General features: G+C 38.9%; 1 protein-coding gene across 1 annotated transcript in view; it reads left to right on the forward strand.

Moving 5' to 3' along the window:
- Positions 1-20,346, forward strand: part of DNAH8 (dynein axonemal heavy chain 8) — a 337,653-nt gene that overhangs the window by 199,289 nt on the left and 118,018 nt on the right. The window contains exons 68-74 of the mRNA XM_057555266.1: positions 451-627; positions 9,298-9,465; positions 9,987-10,202; positions 13,328-13,465; positions 14,644-14,771; positions 15,595-15,766; positions 17,257-17,412. Coding sequence (XP_057411249.1) covers positions 451-627; positions 9,298-9,465; positions 9,987-10,202; positions 13,328-13,465; positions 14,644-14,771; positions 15,595-15,766; positions 17,257-17,412 — 1,155 coding nt within the window. The remainder of the gene's footprint in view (positions 1-450; positions 628-9,297; positions 9,466-9,986; positions 10,203-13,327; positions 13,466-14,643; positions 14,772-15,594; positions 15,767-17,256; positions 17,413-20,346) is intronic.

Genomic DNA, 20,346 nt, shown 5'->3' on the forward strand with positions numbered 1-20,346 from the left:
TCTTGACCCTTAGCCAGTTACTGAAATGAGAGAGATAACATAGGAGAGACATTTAGCATATGACATATGGTAGGCACTCAATAAATATTAGCTATTTTTTTTGTTATTACACGAGGCTTAATATGACTTCTGACCTTATTCTATTGCACTGACGTTAAATAGTTTTAAATTTCTAGAAATTACATAGAGTAGAAATATCATTTTTCTGAAAGCTTAAAATATTTATTTATATAGTTCATGCCTGAGAGAAGCTTAGGAAATAGAAGACTGCAAGACTGCTCAAAGGAGTTACTTTAATACACCTTAAAATATAGACAACTTAGATGGGGAATAAATTTGCTCTTATTCTTGTTTTACATTATATTGAATAAATATTCTCTCACTACTCAAATCTGTAAATTGTGCTGGAAAGGTTTCTATTTACCCTCATATGTTTTCTCAATTTAACAGGTATTAGCAGAAGTCACAGTAAGTGCTCAGGCTTCAGCCAAAGTGAAAAATGAAGTGCAGGAAGTAAAAGACAAAGCCCAAAAAATAGTGGATGAAATTGATAGTGAAAAAGTAATAGCTGAGACCAAGCTCGAGGCGGCTAGACCTGCGCTGGAAGAAGCAGAAGCAGCCCTGAATGTGAGCAGTGCATTGTTACCTCTCCCAACACAAGTCCTAGCAGACACCATGTTTTGTTACATGAAATTAACTGTGGAATTTTTGTAATCAGAAAACTGAATTGAATTCTTCATGTGATTTATAATTTCTGAGTCTTGAAACAAATGTTTCTGTTGATTACATATCCTAAGTTCTACCTTTTTTAAATCTTTACTTCCCATAACTTATTTTCATTCTCAAATCAGCTTTCCAAGAGAACCGAGGAATAGTGCTAGTGATTATTGGCTTAAACTGTAGCCTAAGGGATTCAGATTATTTAGAGAGCCTTCTCAGTTCCTTCAGCATCCCAACTAGCCTATGTCTTGCAGCCTTTAACCTTTAAAAAAATCCCCTTGTGGTTCCCATTGCTCTTAGGATTAAAGTCCCGAGCTAGATATCCACAGCTGTGAGGCAAGAAGATCTCCATTTGCCTCTCATGAGCACATGACAGATCATCTGGCTTAAAATTTACTTAACTCTCTTGGGTCTCAATCAGGATTCTAATTCTGCATTGATCCTTGAAGGATCAATGTAAGCATTAAAAGTAATGAATAGTTTGCTGGGCACATAGGAAGTACTCAATAAATATTAGTGCTACTGCTGTGATAACCTGGCTCCTTGTCTACCCCTTCAATTTTATCTCTTGTCATTTTGTCCCTGCACACAGTATGATCCAGCCATACAGAAACAGCTACAGGCTTCTGCAGTAATCATGGTCTGTTACCTTTAAATGGGTCTCTCCCTCTGCCAGGAACGCTTTCTACTTTTCCTAACTTTCACTAACTAGTAAGAGTCAGTCTTCAAGACCAAGCTCAGATCTCACCCCTTCCAGAAAGTTTTCAATTCTTCTGGACCTCCTTTGTTTTCCTGTCACTCCTATACTTCTATCATGGCAAATAATCATAGTTTAGGGTAATTGTGTTTTCTCTCTCTTTTCCTTGGAGGATTCTGAGGACAGGGCTGTTTTTGGTTTGCTTTTGTTTTATATGGGAGAATGCTTGTAGTTGTTAAATAAATGAATAGATTTAGGATCATCATTTAATAAAATCATGACAATGACCAGGACACATTCTCCACCCTCACTCCTTTTGTGGGTCCTATGATAACACACAAGAGACTAATCACCGAATCAAACAAGTCTTACGAGTTTTTTATTGATCATATGATGTCCCAGTCCTTCTTGACTTGAATGTCAGGTAATATCTTATTTCAAACCCAGCTCACAGATAGAACTTCCAAAAATATTTTTATGAACCATATGTTACAATAACTTTTCTTGTCTCCTTCGAATTCCTCTCCCTTCCATGGACAGGGCAGCCCTCAAAATGAAAGCTGAAGGTGAGGTTTCTGATATTCAGGACCTTGCCCCTCTTCTGATATCCATATAATATAGATTCTGTGCTTTGAAGATGCAAATTATCTAAATGTTACACATTAATGATAGTTGTTGCTAACAGAGGTCTGGGGTTGTGGGCAATGAATGGTAGTGATATTCTTTTTTTTTTTTTTTTTTTCCAAACATCTTTATTGAAGTACAATTGCCTTACAATAGTGTGTTAGCTTCTGCTTTATAACAAAGTGAATCAGTTATACATATACAATATGTTCCCATTTCTCTTCCCTCTTGCATCTCCCTCCCTCCCACCCTCCCCATCCCACCCCTCCAGGTGGTCACAAAGCACCGAGCCGATCTCCCTGCGCTATGCGGCCGCTTCCCACTAGCTATCTATTTTACATTTGGTAGTGTATATATGTCCATGACACTCTCCCACCCTGTCACATCTCACCCCACCCCCTCCCCATATCCTCAAGTCCACTCTCTAGTAGGTCTGTGTCTTTATTCCCGTCTTGCCACTAGGTTCTTCATGGCCTTTTTTTTTTTTTTTTTCCCTTAGATTCCGTATATATGTGTTAGCATACTGTATTTGTTTCTCTCTTTCTGACTTACTTCACTCTGTATGACAGACTCTAACTCCATCCACCTCATTACAAATACCTCCATTTCATTTCTTTTTATGGCTGAGTAATATTCCATTGTATATATGTGCCACATCTTCTTTATCCATTCATCTGTCGATGGACATTTAGGTTGCTTCCATGTCCTGGCTATTGTAAATAGAGCTGCAATGAACATTTTGGTACATGACTCTTTTTGACCTATGGTTTTATTGTTTCTAGCTTTTTTGATGATGGCCATTCTGACTGGTGTGAGATGATATCTCATTGTAGTTTTGATTTGCATTTCTCTAATGATTAATGATGTTGAGCATTCTTTCATGTGTCTGTAGGCCATGTGTATATCTTCTTTGGAGAAATGTCTATTTAGATCTTCTGCCCATTTTTGGATTGGGTTGTTCGTTTTTTTGTTATTGAGCTGCATGAGCTGCTTGTAAATCTTGGAGATTAATCCTTTGTCAGTTGCTTCATTTGCAAATATTTTCTCCCATTCTGAGGGTTGTCTTTTGGTCTTGTTTATGGTTTCCTTTGCTGTGCAAAAGCTTTTAAGTTTCATTAGGTCCCATTTGTTTATTTGTGTTCTTATTTCCATTTCTCTGGGAGCTGGGTCAAAAAGAATCTTGCTGTGATGTATGTCATAGAGTGTTCTGCCTATGTTTTCCTCTAAGAGTTTGATAGTGTCTGCCCTTACACTTAGGTCTTTAATCCATTTTGAGTTTATTTTTGTGCATGGTGTCAGGGAGTGTTCTAATTTCATACTTTTACATGTTCCTGTCCAATTTTCCCAGCACCACTTATTGAAGAGGCTGTCTTTTCTCCACTGCATATGCTTGCCTCCTTTATCAAAGATAAGTTGACCATATGTGTGTGGGTTTATCTCTGGGCTTTCTATCCTGTTCCATTGATCTATATTTCTGTTTTTGTGCCAGTACCAAACTGTCTTGATTACTGAAGCTTTGTAATATAGTCTGAAGTCAGGGAGCCTGATTCCCCCAGCTCCATTTTTCGTTCTCAAGATTGCTTTGGCTATTCGGGGTCTTTTGTGTTTCCATACAAATTGTGAAATTTTTTGTTCTAGTTCTGTGAAAAATGCCAGTGGTAGTTTGATAGGGATTGCATTGAATCTGTAGATTGCTTTGGGGAGTAGAGTCATTTTCACAATGTTGATTCTTCCAATCCAGGAACATGGTATATCTCTCCATCTATTTGTATCATCTTTAATTTCTTTCATCAGTGTCTTATAATTTTCTGCATACAGGTCTTTTGTCTCCTTAGGTAGGTTTATTCCTAGATATTTTATTCTTTTTGTTGCAATGGTAAATGGGAGTGTTTTCTTAATTTCACTTTCAGATTTTTCGTCATTAGTGTATAGAAATGCAAGAGATTTCTGTGCATTAATTTTGTATCCTGCTACTTTACCAAATTCATTGATTAGCTCTAGGAGTTTTCTGGTAGCATCTTTAGGATTCTCTATGTATAGTATTATGTCATCTGCAAATAGTGACAGCTTTACTTCTTCTTTTCCGATTTGGATTCCTTTTATTTCTTTGTCTTCTCTGATTGCTGTGGCTAACACTTCCAAAACTATGTTGAATAATAGTGGTGAGAGTGGGCAACCTTGTCTTGTTCCTGATCTTAGTGGAAATGGTTTCAGTTTTTCACCATTGAGGACAATGTTGGCTGTGGGTTTGTCATATATGGCCTTTATTATGTTGAGGAAAGTTCCCTCTATGCCTACTTTCTGCAGGGCTTTTATCATAAATGGGTGTTGAATTTTGTCGAAAGCTTTCTCTGCATCTATTGAGATGATCATATGGTTTTTCTCCTTCAATTTGTTAATATGGTGTATCACGTTGATTGATTTGCGTATATTGAAGAATCCTTGCATTCCTGGGATAAACCCCACTTGATCATGGTGTATGATCCTTTTAATGTGCTGTTGGATTCTGTTTGCTAGTATTTTGTTGAGGATTTTTGCATCTATGTTCATCAGTGATATTGGCCTGTAGTTTTCTTTCTTTGTAACATCTTTGTCTGGTTTTGGTATCAGGGTGATGGTGGCCTCGTAGAATGAGTTTGGGAGTGTTCCTCCCTCTGCAATATTTTGGAAGAGTTTGAGAAGGATAGGTGTTAGCTCTTCTCTAAATGTTTGATAGAATTCACCTGTGAAGCCATCTGGTCCTGGGCTTTTGTTTGTTGGAAGGTTTTTAATCACAGTTTCAATTTCAGTGCTTGTGATTGGTCTGTTCATATTTTCTATTTCTTCCTGGTTCAGTCTCGGCAGTTTGTGCATTTCTAAGAATCTGTCCATTTCTTCCAGGTTGTCCATTTTATTGGCATGGAGTTGCTTGTAGTAATCTCTCATGATCTTTTGTATTTCTGCAGTGTCAGTGGTTACTTCTCCTTTTTCATTTCTAATTCTATTGATCTGAGTCTTCTCCCTTTTTCTCTTGATGAGTCTGGCTAATGGTTTATCAATTTTGTTTATCTTCTCAAAGAACCAGCTTTTAGTTTCATTGATTTTTGCTATTGTTTCCTTCATTTCTTTTTCATTTATTTCTGACCTGATCTTTATAATTTCTTTCCTTCTGCTGGCTTTGGGGTTTTTTTGTTCTTCTTTCTCTAATTGCTTTAGGTGCAAGGTTAGGTTGTTTATTCGAGATGTTTCCTGTTTCTTGAGGTAGGCTTGTATTGCTATAAACTTCCCTCTTAGCACTGCTTTTGCTGCGTCCCATAGGTTTTGGGTCGTCGTGTCTCCATTGTCATTTGTTTCTAGGTATTTTTTGATTTCCCCTTTGATTTCTTCAGTAATCACTTCGTTATTAAGTAATGTATTGTGTAGCCTCCATGTGTTTGTATTTTTTACAGATCTTTTCCTGTAATTGATATCTAGTCTCATAGCATTGTGGTCGGAAAAGATACTTGATACGATTTCAATTTTCTTAAATTTACCAAGGCTTGATTTGTGACCCAAGATATGATCTATCCTGGAGAATGTTCCATGAGCACTTGAGAAAAATGTGTATTCTGTTGTTTTGGGGTGGAATGTCCTAGAAATATCAATTAAGTCCATCTTGTTTAATGTATCATTTAAAGCTTGTGTTTCCTTATTTATTTTCATTTTGGATGATCCGTCCATTGGTGAAAGTGGGGTGTTAAAGTCCCCTACTATGATTGTGTTGCTGTCAATTTCCCCTTTTATGGCTGTTAGTATTTGCCTTATGTATTGAGGTGCTCCTATGTTGGGTGCATAAATATTTACAATTGTTATACCTTCCTCTTGGATCGATCCCTTGATCATTATATAGTGTCCTTCTTTGTCTCTTGTAATAGTCTTTATTTTAAAGTCTATTTTGTCTGATATGAGAATTGCTACTCCAGCTTTCTTTTGATTTCCATTTGCATGGAATATCTTTTTCCATCCCCTCACTTTCAGTCTGTATGTGTCCCTAGGTCTGAAGTGGGTCTCTTGTAGACAGCATATATATGGGTCTTGTTTTTGTATCCATTCAGCCAGCCTGTGTCTTTTGGTGGGAGCATTTAATCCATTTACATTCAAGGTAATTATCGATATGTATGTTCCTATTCCCATTTTCTTAAATGTATTGGGTTTGTTATTGTAGGTGTTTTCCTTCTCTTGTGTTTCTTGCCTAGAGAATTTCCTTTAGCATTTGTTGTAAAGCTGGTTTGGTGGTGCTGAACTCTCTCAGCTTTTGCTTGTCTGTAAAGGTTTTAATTTCTCCATCGAATCTGAATGAGATCCTTGCTGGGTAGAGTAATCTTGGTTGTAGGTTTTTCTCCTTCATCACTTTAAGTATATCCTGCCACTCCCTTCTGGCTTGCAGAGTTTCTGCTGAGAGATCAGATGTTAACCTTATGGGGATTCCCTTGTGTGTTATTTGTTTTTTTTCCCTTGCTGCCTTTAATATGTTTTCCTTATATTTAATTTTTGACAGTTTGATTAATATGTGTCTTGGCGTGTTCCTCCTTGGGTTTATCCTGTATGGGACTCTCTGTGCTTCCAGGACTTGATTAACTATTTCCTTTCCCATATTAGGGAAGTTTTCAACTATAATCTCTTCAAAAATTTTCTCAGTCCCTTTCTTTTTCTCTTCTTCTTCTGGTACCCCTATAATTCGAATGTTGGCGCATTTAATGTTGTCCCAGAGGTCCCTGAGACTGTCCTCAGTTCTTTTCATTCTTTTTTCTTTATCCTGCTCTGTAGTAGTTATTTCCACCATTTTATCTTCCAGGTCACTTATCCTTTCTTCTGCCTCAGTTATTCTACTATTGATCCCATCTAGAGTATTTTAAATTTCATTTATTGTGTTTTTCATCATTGCTTGGTTCCTCTTTAGTTCTTCTACATCCTTGTTAAATGTTTCTTGCATTTTGTCTATTCTATTTCCAAGATTTTGGATCATCCTTACTATCATTATTCTGAATTCTTTTTCAGGTAGACTACCTATTTCCTCTTCATTTGTTAAGTCCAGTGTGTTTTGAGCCTGCTCCTTCATCTGCTGTGTGTTTTTCTGTCATCTCATTTTGCCTATCTTACTGTGTTTGGGGTCTCCTTTTCACAGGCTGCAGGTTCGTAGTTCCCGTTGTTTTTGGTGTCTGTCCCCAGTGGCTAAGGTTGGTTCAGTGGGTTGTGTAGGCTTCCTGGTGGAGGGAACTAGTGCCTGAGTTCTGGTGGATGAGGCTAGATCTTGTCTTTCTGGTGGGCACGTCCACGTCTGGTGGTGTATTTTGGGGTGTCTGTGGCCTTATTATGATTTTAGGCAGCCTCTCTGCTAATGGATGGGGTTGTGTTCCTGTCTAGCTAGTTGTTTGGCATAGGGTGTCCAGCACTGTAGCTTGCTGGTCGTTGAGTGAAGCTGGGTCTTGATGTTGAGATGGAGATCTCTGGGAGATTTTTGCCGTTTGGTATTACGTGGAGCTGGGAGGTCTCTTGTGGACCAGTGTTCTGAAGTTGGCTCTCCCACCTCAGAGGCACGGCCCTGATGCCTGGCTGGAGCACCAAGAGCCTTTCATCCACACGGCTCAGAGTAAAAGGGAGAAAAAATAGAAAGAAAGAAAGAAAGAGGCTATAATATAGTGAAGTAAAATAAAGCTATTGTAAAGCAAAGCTATACAGACAAAATCTCACCCAGAAGCATATACATATACACTCACAAAAAAAAGGAAAAGGGGAAAAATTAATATCTCCTGCTCCCAGAGTCCCCCTCCTGAACTTGGGCTGATTCGTTGTCTATTCAGGTATTCAACAGATGCAGGCACATCAAGTTGTTTGTGGAGTTTTAATCCGCTGCTCCTGAGGCTGCTGGGAGAGATTTACCCTTCTCTTCCCTGTTCGCACAGCTCCTGGGGTTCAGCTTTGGATTTGGACCCGCCTCTGCGTGTAGGTCGCCTGAGGGCGTCTGTTCCCCGCCCAGACAGGACGGGGTTAAAGGAGCAGCTGCTTCGGGGGCTCTGGCTCACCCAGGCCGCGGGGAGGGAGGGGTACAGAGGAGGCGGGGCGAGCCTGCGGCGGCCGAGGCGGGCGTGACGTTGCACCAGCTTGAGGTGCGCAGTGCGTTCTCCCGGGGATGTTGTCCCCGGATCCCGGGACCCTGGCAGTGGCGGGCTGCACAGGCTCCCGGGAGGGGAGGTGTGGAGAGTGACCTGTGCTCACACACAGGCTTTTTGGAGGCGGCAGCAGCAGCCCCAGAGTCTCACGCCCGTCTCTGGGGTCCGCGCTGATCGCCGCGGCTCGCGCCCTTCTCTGGAGTTCGTTTAGGCGGCGCTCTGAATCCCCTCTCCTTGCGCACCAGGAAACACAGAGGTAAGAAAAAGTCTCTTGCCTCTTCGGCAGCTGCAGACTTTTTCCCGGACTCCCTCCCGGCTAGCTGTGGCGCACTAACCCCTTCAGGCTGTGTTCACGCTGCCAGCCCCAGTTCTCTCCCTGCAATCCGACCGAAGCCCGAGCCTCAGCTCCCAGCCCCGCCCGCCCCAGCGGGGGAGCAGACAAGCCTCTCGGGCTGGTGAGTGCTGCTCGGCGCCGAGCCTCTGTGCGGGAACCTCTCCGCTTTGCCCTCCGCACCCCTGTGGCTGCGCTCTCCTCCGTGGCTCCGAAGCTTCCCCCCTCCGCCACCTGCAGTCTCTGCCCGCGAAGGGGCTTCCTAGTGCGTGGAAACCTTTCCTCCTTCACAGCTCCCTCCCACTGGTGCAGGTGCCGTCCCTATTCTTTTGTCTCTGTTATTTCTTTTTTCTTTTGCCCTACCCAAGTACGGGGGGAGTTTCTTGCCTTTTTGGAGGTCGGACGTTTTCTGCCAGCGTTCAGTGGGTGTTCTGTAGGAGCAGTTCCACGTGTAGATGTATTTCTACTGTATCTGTGGGAAGGAAGGTGATCTCCGCGTCTTACTCTTCCGCCATCTTCTCCCCATGATTGAGTTTTGATGGAGCGGTAGTGATATTCTAAAGCAATTCATTGAGGGCTACAGGGGAAAAAAATGAAAACAAAGAAACAGAAACCCCAATTTAAACAATGAAAGAGCCATTATCTTGGAATGCAAACCCTTGAGGAGATAATGTCAGGGATTGGGGAGAAAATATGTTTTAAAGTTTTCCACTTTAATTATTTAAAAGTATGAGATTTCCACATGACGAGGAATACTACTTAACAAAAAATATTCTGATCCCTAACCCCAAATACAGACTATCAAGCCAAATGATATTGCCACAGTCAGGAAACTTGCAAAGCCCCCTCATCTTATTATGAGAATCATGGACTGTGTTCTGTTACTATTTCAAAAGAAAATTGACCCTGTCACTATGGATCCAGAAAAACCTTGCTGCAAGCCATCATGGGGAGAGTCATTAAAAGTAAGTAAAATCTATCTCTGTAAGTCCTATGAGGTGTACCAGGTGTCCACATCCCAGGACACTCAATATAGACCAGACACACTGGCAGACAATAATCAATCATTGTGTACTGAAGAGTTTATCTTAAACTGCATCTCCAAAAATGTAAGTGGGGAAAGATTTTAAAGCTGAATGCCCTCTTTTTATAAAATCTGTCCAGAACCTGTAGGTAGTATTGGCACAGTCTTGATGTCATCCCAACCCAGTCTCCAAAGGGGGGTTTGTGTGGTTGGTGGCATTTAGATGCACTCACTAGATGGGAAACTTATATTGTTTTTCTTCTTTACTCTTCACTATAGAAACGGGAAGACAACCTGCAATTTACAGCTTTAGGTTGACTACTGCCATAGTCTTAATTTGTATGTTTAGAGCAAATCAATTATTACTTCTTTGAAAAAAATTCAATTTAGAAGTACATACTAACTCAGGAAGAAAGTATACATTTTCTTCCAGAGCTTACAGGCTGTAATACTATTTTTCAGTTGATGAGTGCGACGGGATTCCTGTGGAGCCTTCAGCAGTTCCCCAAGGATACAATAAATGAAGAGACTGTTGAGTTACTACAGCCATATTTTAACATGGATGATTACACTTTTGAAAGTGCCAAAAAAGTCTGTGGGAATGTGGCTGGTCTGCTGTCTTGGACACTTGCTATGGCAACATTTTATGGTGTCAACAGAGAAGTGTTGCCTCTGAAGGTAAACGTTTCCCTTCTTCTCCCAGTAAATCAATTCTTAATAAAATCATTCATCGTTATTGCTGCCATTAATAGACAAAGCATAATGTAGTCTAATAAAGGTAGGTTTCTCCGTTACCAAATTTTTCTTTTTCTCTGTATGTCCTCTCACAAGTTCTCATTCTTTTTATATCTGTTACATGTTTCTTGGCCTTGCAGACAAGAAACCAAACTCAACTTGTTAACTTAAACTAGAAGTGAACTTATTGGGAATAATAATTGAGCTATCATGAAAGAAAACTGGCCATATCTTTAAAGTTTGGAGATTAGGTTTGGAGACTGAATTTGATTACGATATTCCAAACAAAATTTATGAAAATTAAGATCAACACCTAGAAATGTTTTAAATTTGGAAGACAGGAAGAGAACCTTATAGGCATCTAAGAAACAAAATTTAAAAGGTTGCTTACAAAAGAGGAGAGATCAGGATGTGCACAGACTTGCCACAACACTAAATCCTAGAAAATAATGGAAAACACATGCAGAGTACTGAGGAGGAAATTACTGGGGTCCAAGAATTCAGTCGCTGGCCAAGCTGCCCTTAATGGGAACAAAAGACAAAAAGACATTCTTAAGGATGCGATTTAAGTGTTGAGGGATAAACACACACTCTCTCTGTCTCTTTCACACACACACACACAAACACACACCCCATCTATACTGGGCCAGATTGTCCTTTATGTCTGAGAGAACAGAAATACATTCTCAGGAGTACAAAGGATTCATAAAATATATCACCCAGACACACACTACCCCCAATCCCCGCCCCCCCAGCCTGTCCCATAAAGCTAAAAGGGTTGAAAGTGGTTGCTCTTTCCACTTTGTTGAAAGTGGCATGGAAAGTGGTGAGCGGGTGGGCGGCAGAGGGTTACTGTTTTCTAACAAGCCTTATAGAAATGGCTGCCTCTTTAAATTCTGCGCATAGGTAGCTTTGAGAAAATAAATTAAAGTTTTAACAAAGGGAAATGATGAGCAAATATAGCAAACACACCCAAACAAAAAGATACCAAGAGAGAAATGTTACTATAAATGTAGAATTCAAGAAAAAAAAGCACTTAGAAGAACAGCTATTTTTATTGATAAAAATTATGAACCACAGTGAGACTTAACTGTAGTAATGCTTTATGCGATAAATAAAATAGCATCAAGTTACATAAGGCAAAATCCATTAATAGTTTAAGTGGAGTTTTTTAACAAAAAAGAAAATCCTGTAATTTGATATTGTGGCATATGCTATCAATGCACAACAGGTCTGGTAGGCAGAGGGCCAGCTTTAGAAGGGACCGTGCTTGGCTTAATGCTCTGCTATCACCCTCTTAATTTTTAAACAAGGGGGCCTGCATTTTCATTTTGCACTTTTATGTAGCCAGTCCTGAGTAGGCATAAATTAATAATTATATAGAGATTTTACACTATATTATTTTTAAGGTTGAATAGCTACATTGAACTTTCTTCATATGAACAAAGAATATCGAATTATTTCCAGTGTCCAAGAAACATTTACAAAAATTGATGATATTCCATTCTAGAAGAAGACTTTGATTCAATTCCCAAAAGCATAAATTTCTGAGACCTCATTCTCTGACTATAACAATAAAAATAAAATGCTTGTTTTTTTAAAAAAAGCTAGTCACTTCTATTTAGAAAATGATTACAAAAAGCTAGTTACCAAAGCTTTTGTGATGAAGCCAAAATGCTACCTTCTTAGCCTTTAAGTGAATCAAAGAAACTAAACACTCCAGTATATATATGTATATAATCACTTAAAAGCATAGACACACACACAGACAATTTAAGGAAAGTAGAAAGAGCTAATAAAAAAAACATTAAAAATTAGAAAAAAGTAGTAAAATTAAAGAATTGGTGCTTTGCAAAAAATATATATATATGAGATATGTAATGAATATAAAAGATAAATCCATATAATTACAGATTATAGATTTAAATAATTAAAAAGCAGAATTTAAAGTTATTTGTAAATATATTAGAAAATCTAAATGAACTTAAAATTTCCTGAGAAAAAGAGCTAATTTCAAAAAACCAAATATTGAGAAAGAAAATAAGAAAGTTACAAAGGAACTTCAATCCCAGAAGGCTCTAGGGCTATATTACTTTACTGATTAATTACTTGAAATTTATAAGAAACATAATTATCATGCTATAGGACTTAGAGAAAGAGGAAAATCTACTATTATAGTAATTTCACTTCAAAAAATCTTTACCAAGAAAACAATCCTAAATGTTTACATACCCAATAGTATTCATCACAGCATTATTTATAATAGTTTAAAATGGGCAGAAGACTTCCCTGGTGGCGCAGTGGTTAAGAATCCGCCTGCCAATGCAGGGGACCGGGATTCGAGCCCTGGTCCGGGAAGATCCCACATACCGTGGAGCAACTAAGCCCATGTGCCACAACTACTGAGCCTGTGTACTGCAACTACTGAAGCCCGCATGCCTAGAGCCTGTGCTCTGCAACAAGAGAAGCCACCACAGTGAGAAGTCCACGCACCGCAACGAGGAGTAACCCCTGCTCGCCGCAACTAGAGAAAGCCCGCATGCAGCAACGAAGACCCAATGCAACCAAAAATAAATTAAAAATAATAATAATAAAAAAATGGGGAGGAGGGGAGAAAGACATGTCTAAAAGTAAGGCAAAAGTTAAGTAAATTATGATATATCCAAATTGTGGGATATTATGTAGTCATATAACTAACGTTCATGAAAAAGTGTTTAAGGATGTGAGGAAATTATATTACTCTAAGTGAAAAAAAAAAAAATCAAAATGCTAGTTATCCACTTCTTGACACAATACTCACAGACTCTTTCTGGGTAAAATCATGAGTAATTTTTTTTTCTCCTTCCCATACATTTCTGCGATTTCCATACTGAACATTAATAATTAAAAGGAAAAAAATGAACTTTAATGAAATTTCTCTGCTTCCCCAGCTGAAGACAATGAAACAGATGACTTCCAAATAGGGCAAAAATTATGTAGTAACTTATGCTATTATTTACCAATTAAAAACACGAATGTTTTGTAGCACTAATACACCTCTACACTAATCACATCTTCTTCCTTTTAAGGCTAACTTGGCCAAGCAGGAGGGCCGTTTAGCAGTTGCCAACGCTGAACTGGGGAAGGCCCAGGCACTGTTGGATGAGAAACAAGCTGAGCTGGATAAAGTGCAAGCCAAATTTGATGCTGCAGTGAATGAGAAAATGGTGAGATTAAATACACAGAAATTACTAATATGACGTGCTGAAATGTTATGCAAGTATGTGTTGTGTTTAGAAATCAGGCACATGTTTACACTGAAAAAATATTTACCTGAATGCCCTTACTCACTGGCTATGTCTACTTATTTTGGATCTTCAACACTCCACGTTCTTTTTTCTGTTTTTAGTAATTATTTTCTATAAGAAGAAGCTGTGATATCATACCTAAGAGTATTGACTTTGGAGTCAGAAAACTAGGTTTGATATCCAGTTCAGTCACTTATGAATTGTGCAGTTGGGGGTGATTGACTAACTTTATCTGTTAAATACAGATAAAGCTACAACCTCATGGTATAGGTTGTAAGCAGTGGTGGTCTGGTAAACGTTCAACAATCAGCTTGTCGGGGCGGAGGCTAGGGGGAGAAGAAAGCCTTGATTTGCAGTGTTTGCTGATTTCTGTGGTCTAGGTACCCCCTGCCACTGTCCATTTTAAGCCGTCAATGTGACAAGACGACGCAGGTATGGGAAAAGATGCAGCATGCCATTATATACTATTTCCACCATGCAGATTCAATGAACTTAACCTCAAGAGTATAGATAATATGAAAATGTAGTAAATAACTAGGAATTGATGAATTTTGATTATTTATTACCTTTAACATAAGTTTATGTAATTTAGTTGTGAGCTATGTAATTTAATTTAATACTGTAATTTAATTTTTAATAATGGCTGTGTTTAACACCAGCTCACAAATTTTCTGAAAAATGTGACAGCTGACTCTTTTGAGCTGATGCAAGCTGGCTTCAGCATACTATTGTCGTGTAGGGTTTTTCTGGGGAAAAAAATCCTTTGTAAACTGCAAAGGACTCAGAATTATTATTAAATCCAAGAAAAAGGTATATTTATTGTTTTGAGAATATTTAATAGAAATACTGTTTAAGTTATGTGATTTGGATTCTCTCTTACAAAATGGCTCTTCTTGAAATTTCATAAGGTAAAATAACTATATTATGAATGAATTACAAGAACTTAATATGTAAAATTTTGCTGACACTATATTTTTAGATTATATTTATTTTACAAATTAAGAAATTCCTCCATGTATTTTTATGTGTGAATATAATGGATGTTTGATTAAGCAATTTAAGAAGCTCTTTGAGACATTCTCCCTTTATGAATGTAGGATTTGCTTAATGATGCTGACATGTGCCGGAAAAAGATGCAGGCAGCTTCCACCCTCATCGATGGATTGAGTGGAGAAAAAGTCCGATGGACTCAGCAAAGCAAAGAGTTCAAAGCTCAGATTAATAGGTATAACTTTTGGTCTTTGATATAATTGCTTTCCTTCTTAGTCATCACCCCAAAGGCCACCTCTTTGTGGCATGGGGGAACATAAAGTCTCATTCCTTGAAGTGCTTTTCTCCTCTGTTTCCATATCCCCATCTCAGAATCCCATCATCTAAGAAAGTGCTTAGAGCTTGAGTCCCACACTCTCAGTAAAATGGAGAAGGACGAAAACTTGGTGAAATATTTTTAACCTCAATTTTGGTTCAGCAATGTGGGCTTTCAGTGTGAGAATGCTTCTAATATTGTCTGGATTTGCCAGAACAATCTAGTTACTGGTTCCAGTTCTATACTGTTCACCTCAAGGATTTTGAAAGTGTGGATCAACAGTTTGTTCTAAATGGAAAGGTATCTTGGGCTGGTGTCTTCTGAAGACTGAAAGAGAGGGAATGAGAGGGGAGTAGGAGAATGGCAAAAAAAAAAAAAAAAAAAAAAAAAAAAAGAGGATGAAGAAGAAGTAGTGGTTAAATCAAGATTGAATCTGAACAAGACCAGGGCATGGGATGGGAAAAGGATGCTTTCCTCATCTGGAAGTCAAGCTTCAGGACCTGTAGGCTTCAGAAAGGAGCCTTCTTTCTTGCTCCCTGACTTACTCCGAATGAGGCCACCCCTACCCTGTTTTGCACCTTTAGGCTCATTTTTGCATGGTCTCTCCATGTCTGGCTGCCAAGTGTTAAGCTGGGAGCAAAGAAGGACTTCACCTAGTAACAAAACTGCCTGGTGGGCTTTCAAACTCCTTACTGGGAGAACTTAAAATGTGTTAGTGATTCACTTTGTTTTTTCTTAACAGACTTGTAGGTGATATTCTGCTGTGCACTGGATTCCTTTCCTATCTTGGTCCTTTCAATCAGATATTTAGGAACTATTTGCTTAAAGATCAATGGGAGGCAGAGTTGAAAGCACGGAAGATTCCTTTCACTGAAAATCTGAATCTTATTTCAATGTTGGTGGATCCTCCAACAGTAAGTGTTACTTTCCTTACAGCATTATTTGAATTTCATTTTATTTCCTACTCACTACGAAATTAAGGTACACCTAATTTTTTCTTTTTGCATTTAATTGAAAAGATTGTTTTGAAAATGCTAAAGTGTTACAAAATTTTTTTTTCTTTGTGATACAAAAGTTCCTTTGCATTTTAAGAAATCTTGCTTTCAAATTAATACCCATTGCACTGCTATGAGTGAAAAGATCATTTGTGAGTTATAGGCTTGCTAATACTGAGCTCTTCTAATAAGCCTCCATTATTTACACCAGTCCTATTAAATCACATTTTCTTACAAACATTCTAGGAAAATGTAGGTGTTAGCTGGCCGTAAGTACTGGTATTAACTTTCTTTTGGTCATTAACCATCTTTTTATAATGTCCAACAGTATAATACAATAGCATGATCTGCCATCACTGAGTAATAGCATGCACTGCTGTACTAACCTTCCTTGCTGGGAATTTGATGCCACTGTCAATTTTTAGTATACCTGTTGTAGCTCCTGTGGTATGAAATGCTTTCCAGGCAATCTGTATTCATGAGCTGCTTTTTGATTTGTAAATATGTTCCCCAGTTGCAGTTTCCCTAGGAAAGCCAAACTATTAATTTCAAGTTACCTCTATTTAAAAGTCAAAAACTAATCTTTTTCAATTCAAACAGTGTTCAACTGGTCCTTACAGGGAAGAGTAATGTATTGGAGACGCACTGGGCACAGGTGAGGTGAAGTGGGCCAGGATATTCTTTGTCGATTGTGGCTTTTGGTGGAGCTGGGATAATTTAACGAACGTGGAGGCTGGTTGGCTCATTGGATCTTGGATGATTTTGTTGACCACGTGGAGCCAGACTGGCAATTCCCTCTTGATTTTGAAAGGAAATATTAAGAAAAGCATTATTAATGAGTTCCTACCAATATAATATTTCATCTCCCCTAATTTCTCTGCCTCCAGCTATGCAATGTCCCTTCCCCCATGTAAGCAGCACCAGAGGGCAGGAAGGGGAAGTTTCAGAGACTTAACCCTTAGGGCTTACCTACTGTGAGGTCTCAGAATATTCATTATCTCCGCCACCTCCAGCCCATCTGGATCCCACCACCCGCCCAGTCTCACCATATTTCAAGTCCCTGCTGTTCTCTGAATGTTCAGCAACCATGCTTCAGAATCCCCAAATCAGGTTCAATATGCAATCAATTTACAATATTTCCTCATAAGTATGAAAACACAATATAAAGAACTAAACCTAGTCTTGGGTTACTAGAGAAAGGATTTATTAGATGATAAATCTGTTTGTTTTAATTTGATGTTGTTTGGTTCACATTTACGAGTTTGGTTTATTTCTAGGTACTTGTTGCATAGTGTCAATGGGAAAAATATGTCCAAATTTTAAATTCTTTTATATCGTGGCACTGTTAATCACTAACGAAAGCCTTCCTGTGTTCCTTTGAATGGCCACATCCATTTCCTGCTATTCAGATTGGTGAGTGGGGGCTGCAGGGATTACCAGGAGATGACCTCTCCATTCAGAACGGCATCATTGTGACAAAGGCCACCAGATACCCACTCCTCATAGACCCACAAACTCAAGGCAAAACTTGGATTAAATCAAAGGAAAAAGAAAATGACTTGCAGGTATGTACCATTTGGTGCATGGGAAAGTAATCTTGAAATCATGGTGTTTTCCCACAATTTCAGTTGAACCTGTCAGTCATAAAGTTGTCATCTCTATGATGATAACTGTTTGCTACTTTACACCCTTGAGTTTTGTAACAGTGATTTGGGACAAATGCTCTGACTATTTTCTCTTTTGTGCTCTCTCTTGATCTCACTCTCCTTCTCTCTGTCCATTTCTCTGGCTCAATTGCTTTTGCCAATGTTGGATGTGGCCTTTATTCTGGGCCTTGAGTTTGGGCTTATAAGAAAATGACAAAAATAAGACTTGTGATTCCTCAGTTTAAGGCCATTTGCTCCAACCTAGCTCAGGCACTTGGTAATACCACATAGCATGCTAGAGTCCATTATTGGAGTTGGATTCTACCAAGGTGTTAATCCTAAGGTAGAGGTAGACAAGGGCAGGATTCCAACATTCCTGGCTCCTTTGGAGATCTTGTTACATTGATGTTTCAATTCAGTATTACAATATGGACTGTTCATTGTTTCCTCGACACTGTTCCCAGTTCCAAGCCTTCTGGATGCATAGTTTTGCTTGTACTATGTCTGCTAACCAGAATGTCTTCTCCACCCAACTGCCCACTTTACTTACATCCCAGATAAAAGTCTTAAACATTATTCAAAGTCCACATCCAATGCTACTTTTACCCAAACTTGCCTGAGTCCCCAGCTTAATATAGCCTGTCCTGACTCCTCACGCATCTTGTATTTCTGTTATGGACTAGGAGCCTGCCTTAAATTATTGTTCTTTGCACGTTTGTCTTTTATCTCTAATGTACCATAAACTTTTTGCTAGCAAGGCTTATGGTTTTACATCATCTTTATATTTTCTGCACAGCTCTTTATATAGGGTAGTAATTCTGATATTTATTGAATTAAATGAATTAATCAAAGTATGTCATCATTACAGGAAAACAAACAAACCAACCCAGAAAAATCATGTGGTCATCTTGATAAATGCAGATGAAGCAGTTGGTAAAACTTAACAGCTATTCATGATAAAACTTCCAGCAAACTAAGATTAGGAGAGACCTTCCTTAATCAGATAGAGTATTTACAAAAAGCCTACAAGAAACACCATATTTAATGGTGAAATATTGAAAGATTTCCTTCTGAGATCGGGGCTTTGCAGGCACGTGGACACTGTCCGGCACTATGGATCACCTCAAGATACTCCCACCTCATTAAGACTCCAGTCTGTGTTTACTTAGAAAACCCAGAAAAATCCTGGGAAGTGAGCATAAGTGGAAGGGAAGAGTTAAGGGAAATGGGGTTGATGAGAATGCAGTTCCTGAGGAGCTATATACACAGAAGTGCATGAGTGGCATGTACTGGAGCACTCCTGCTCCTGAACTTAGCTCCCTGGATCCAGCTCAGCTATAACTTGTCCCTTGCTCCCTTCCTCACTCCTCTTGTCTCCCTTGGCTGTTGATCTCCCTGCTCATCTTATTCTTATTTTTCCTGATTGTGTCTTTATCTCTCCATTTCGGCATTAAACTCATTGATAGCCTTCAGTCATGTCCTTCCTGATGCAACCCTGTCCCAAGAAGCTTCTTGAGGAAGTAACAGAAATATGCCAGAGACACTTCCTTATTTTAAAAACCATCAACTGCTAGGATGTAAGCAAATTGAACTGCATCCTTTTTACTCAGAAAACATTATTTTTCTGAATATGTGGATAAGCACATGCACAGACACAAATAAAAGAAAACAAAATGAAACAAAACTATTATTTCTTTGCTTGGGAAGGAAGGCAAAATGAAAAATGAAACACTTTATAAATGAAAAACAAAACATATTTTATATGTCCAGGGCTGCATCAAGACCATCTTCAATGCCATCTCCAGCACCTACAGCTCTGACCTCTGGAAAGAGAATGTATTCACTTAATTCCCCTATAAAGAATTCACTGACTACTTTGTAAAGCCCGAATGCCAGAGTATCCGTGCAGGAGATACAGGCTCTTGTCGTGGCTACCACAAGCATTCCTCCATGAGAAAAATGAAGTGAATTAAACCTGAAATTATGACTCTAAGATATTATTTCAAGTTTACAAAAGATATTGAAGGTGGTTAAAGGTAATCTTTAATAAATTGACAATTTGAAAATTATTTTTTTACTTGGTATATTAGTCAGGGTTCTCCAGAGAAACAGAACTGAAAGGATATCTAGGTATAGATATATAGAAAGAGTTTTATTATGAGGGATTGGCTTATGGGATTATGGAGGCTGAGAAGTCCTAGATCTGCTATCTACAAGCTAGAGCCCCAGGAAAGCCAGTGGTGTCGTTCCAGTGCAAACCCTAGAAGGCCTGAGAACCATGGGAGTCAATGGTGTAAGCCTCAGTCCGGGTCTGAAGTCCCAAGGGCAGGAGAAGATGGATGTCCCAGCCTAAGCAGAGAGCAAATTGGCCCTTGCTCCACCTTTTTGTTCTATTCAGGCCCTTAATGGGTTGGATGATGCCCACCTACATGGATGAGGGCCATCTTCTTTTCTTAGTTTACCGACTCAAATGCTAATCTCTTCCAGAAACAACCTCACAAACACACCTTGAAAAGATGGTTGCCAGCTATCTGGGCATCCCTTAGCCCAGTCAAGTTGACACATAAAATTAACCATCACACTTGGGAAGGACATCACAAAAATAGAGTTTGCGTCTTGGGGAATAGAGTAGGACAATTACGTTTAGTCTTCCTGGGACCTTGTTTCATCTTGTTTAAGTAAACTAGTTAAAGCTCTTTGTTTAGATTCATTTACCTTATCAACTCATAGTAAGGTCTTTCACAGCACATCATTTATATAAATAAAGCTATCCATCTGGGGGAAAAAATTCCTTCGTGTGCAGGATATTTTGTTTTAGTTATTTCCTTTTTAACCAAAACAGGACAAAGATAG

This window comes from Balaenoptera acutorostrata, chromosome 10, assembly GCF_949987535.1.
Source record: "Balaenoptera acutorostrata chromosome 10, mBalAcu1.1, whole genome shotgun sequence".
NCBI classification, from domain to species: Eukaryota; Metazoa; Chordata; class Mammalia; order Artiodactyla; family Balaenopteridae; genus Balaenoptera; species Balaenoptera acutorostrata.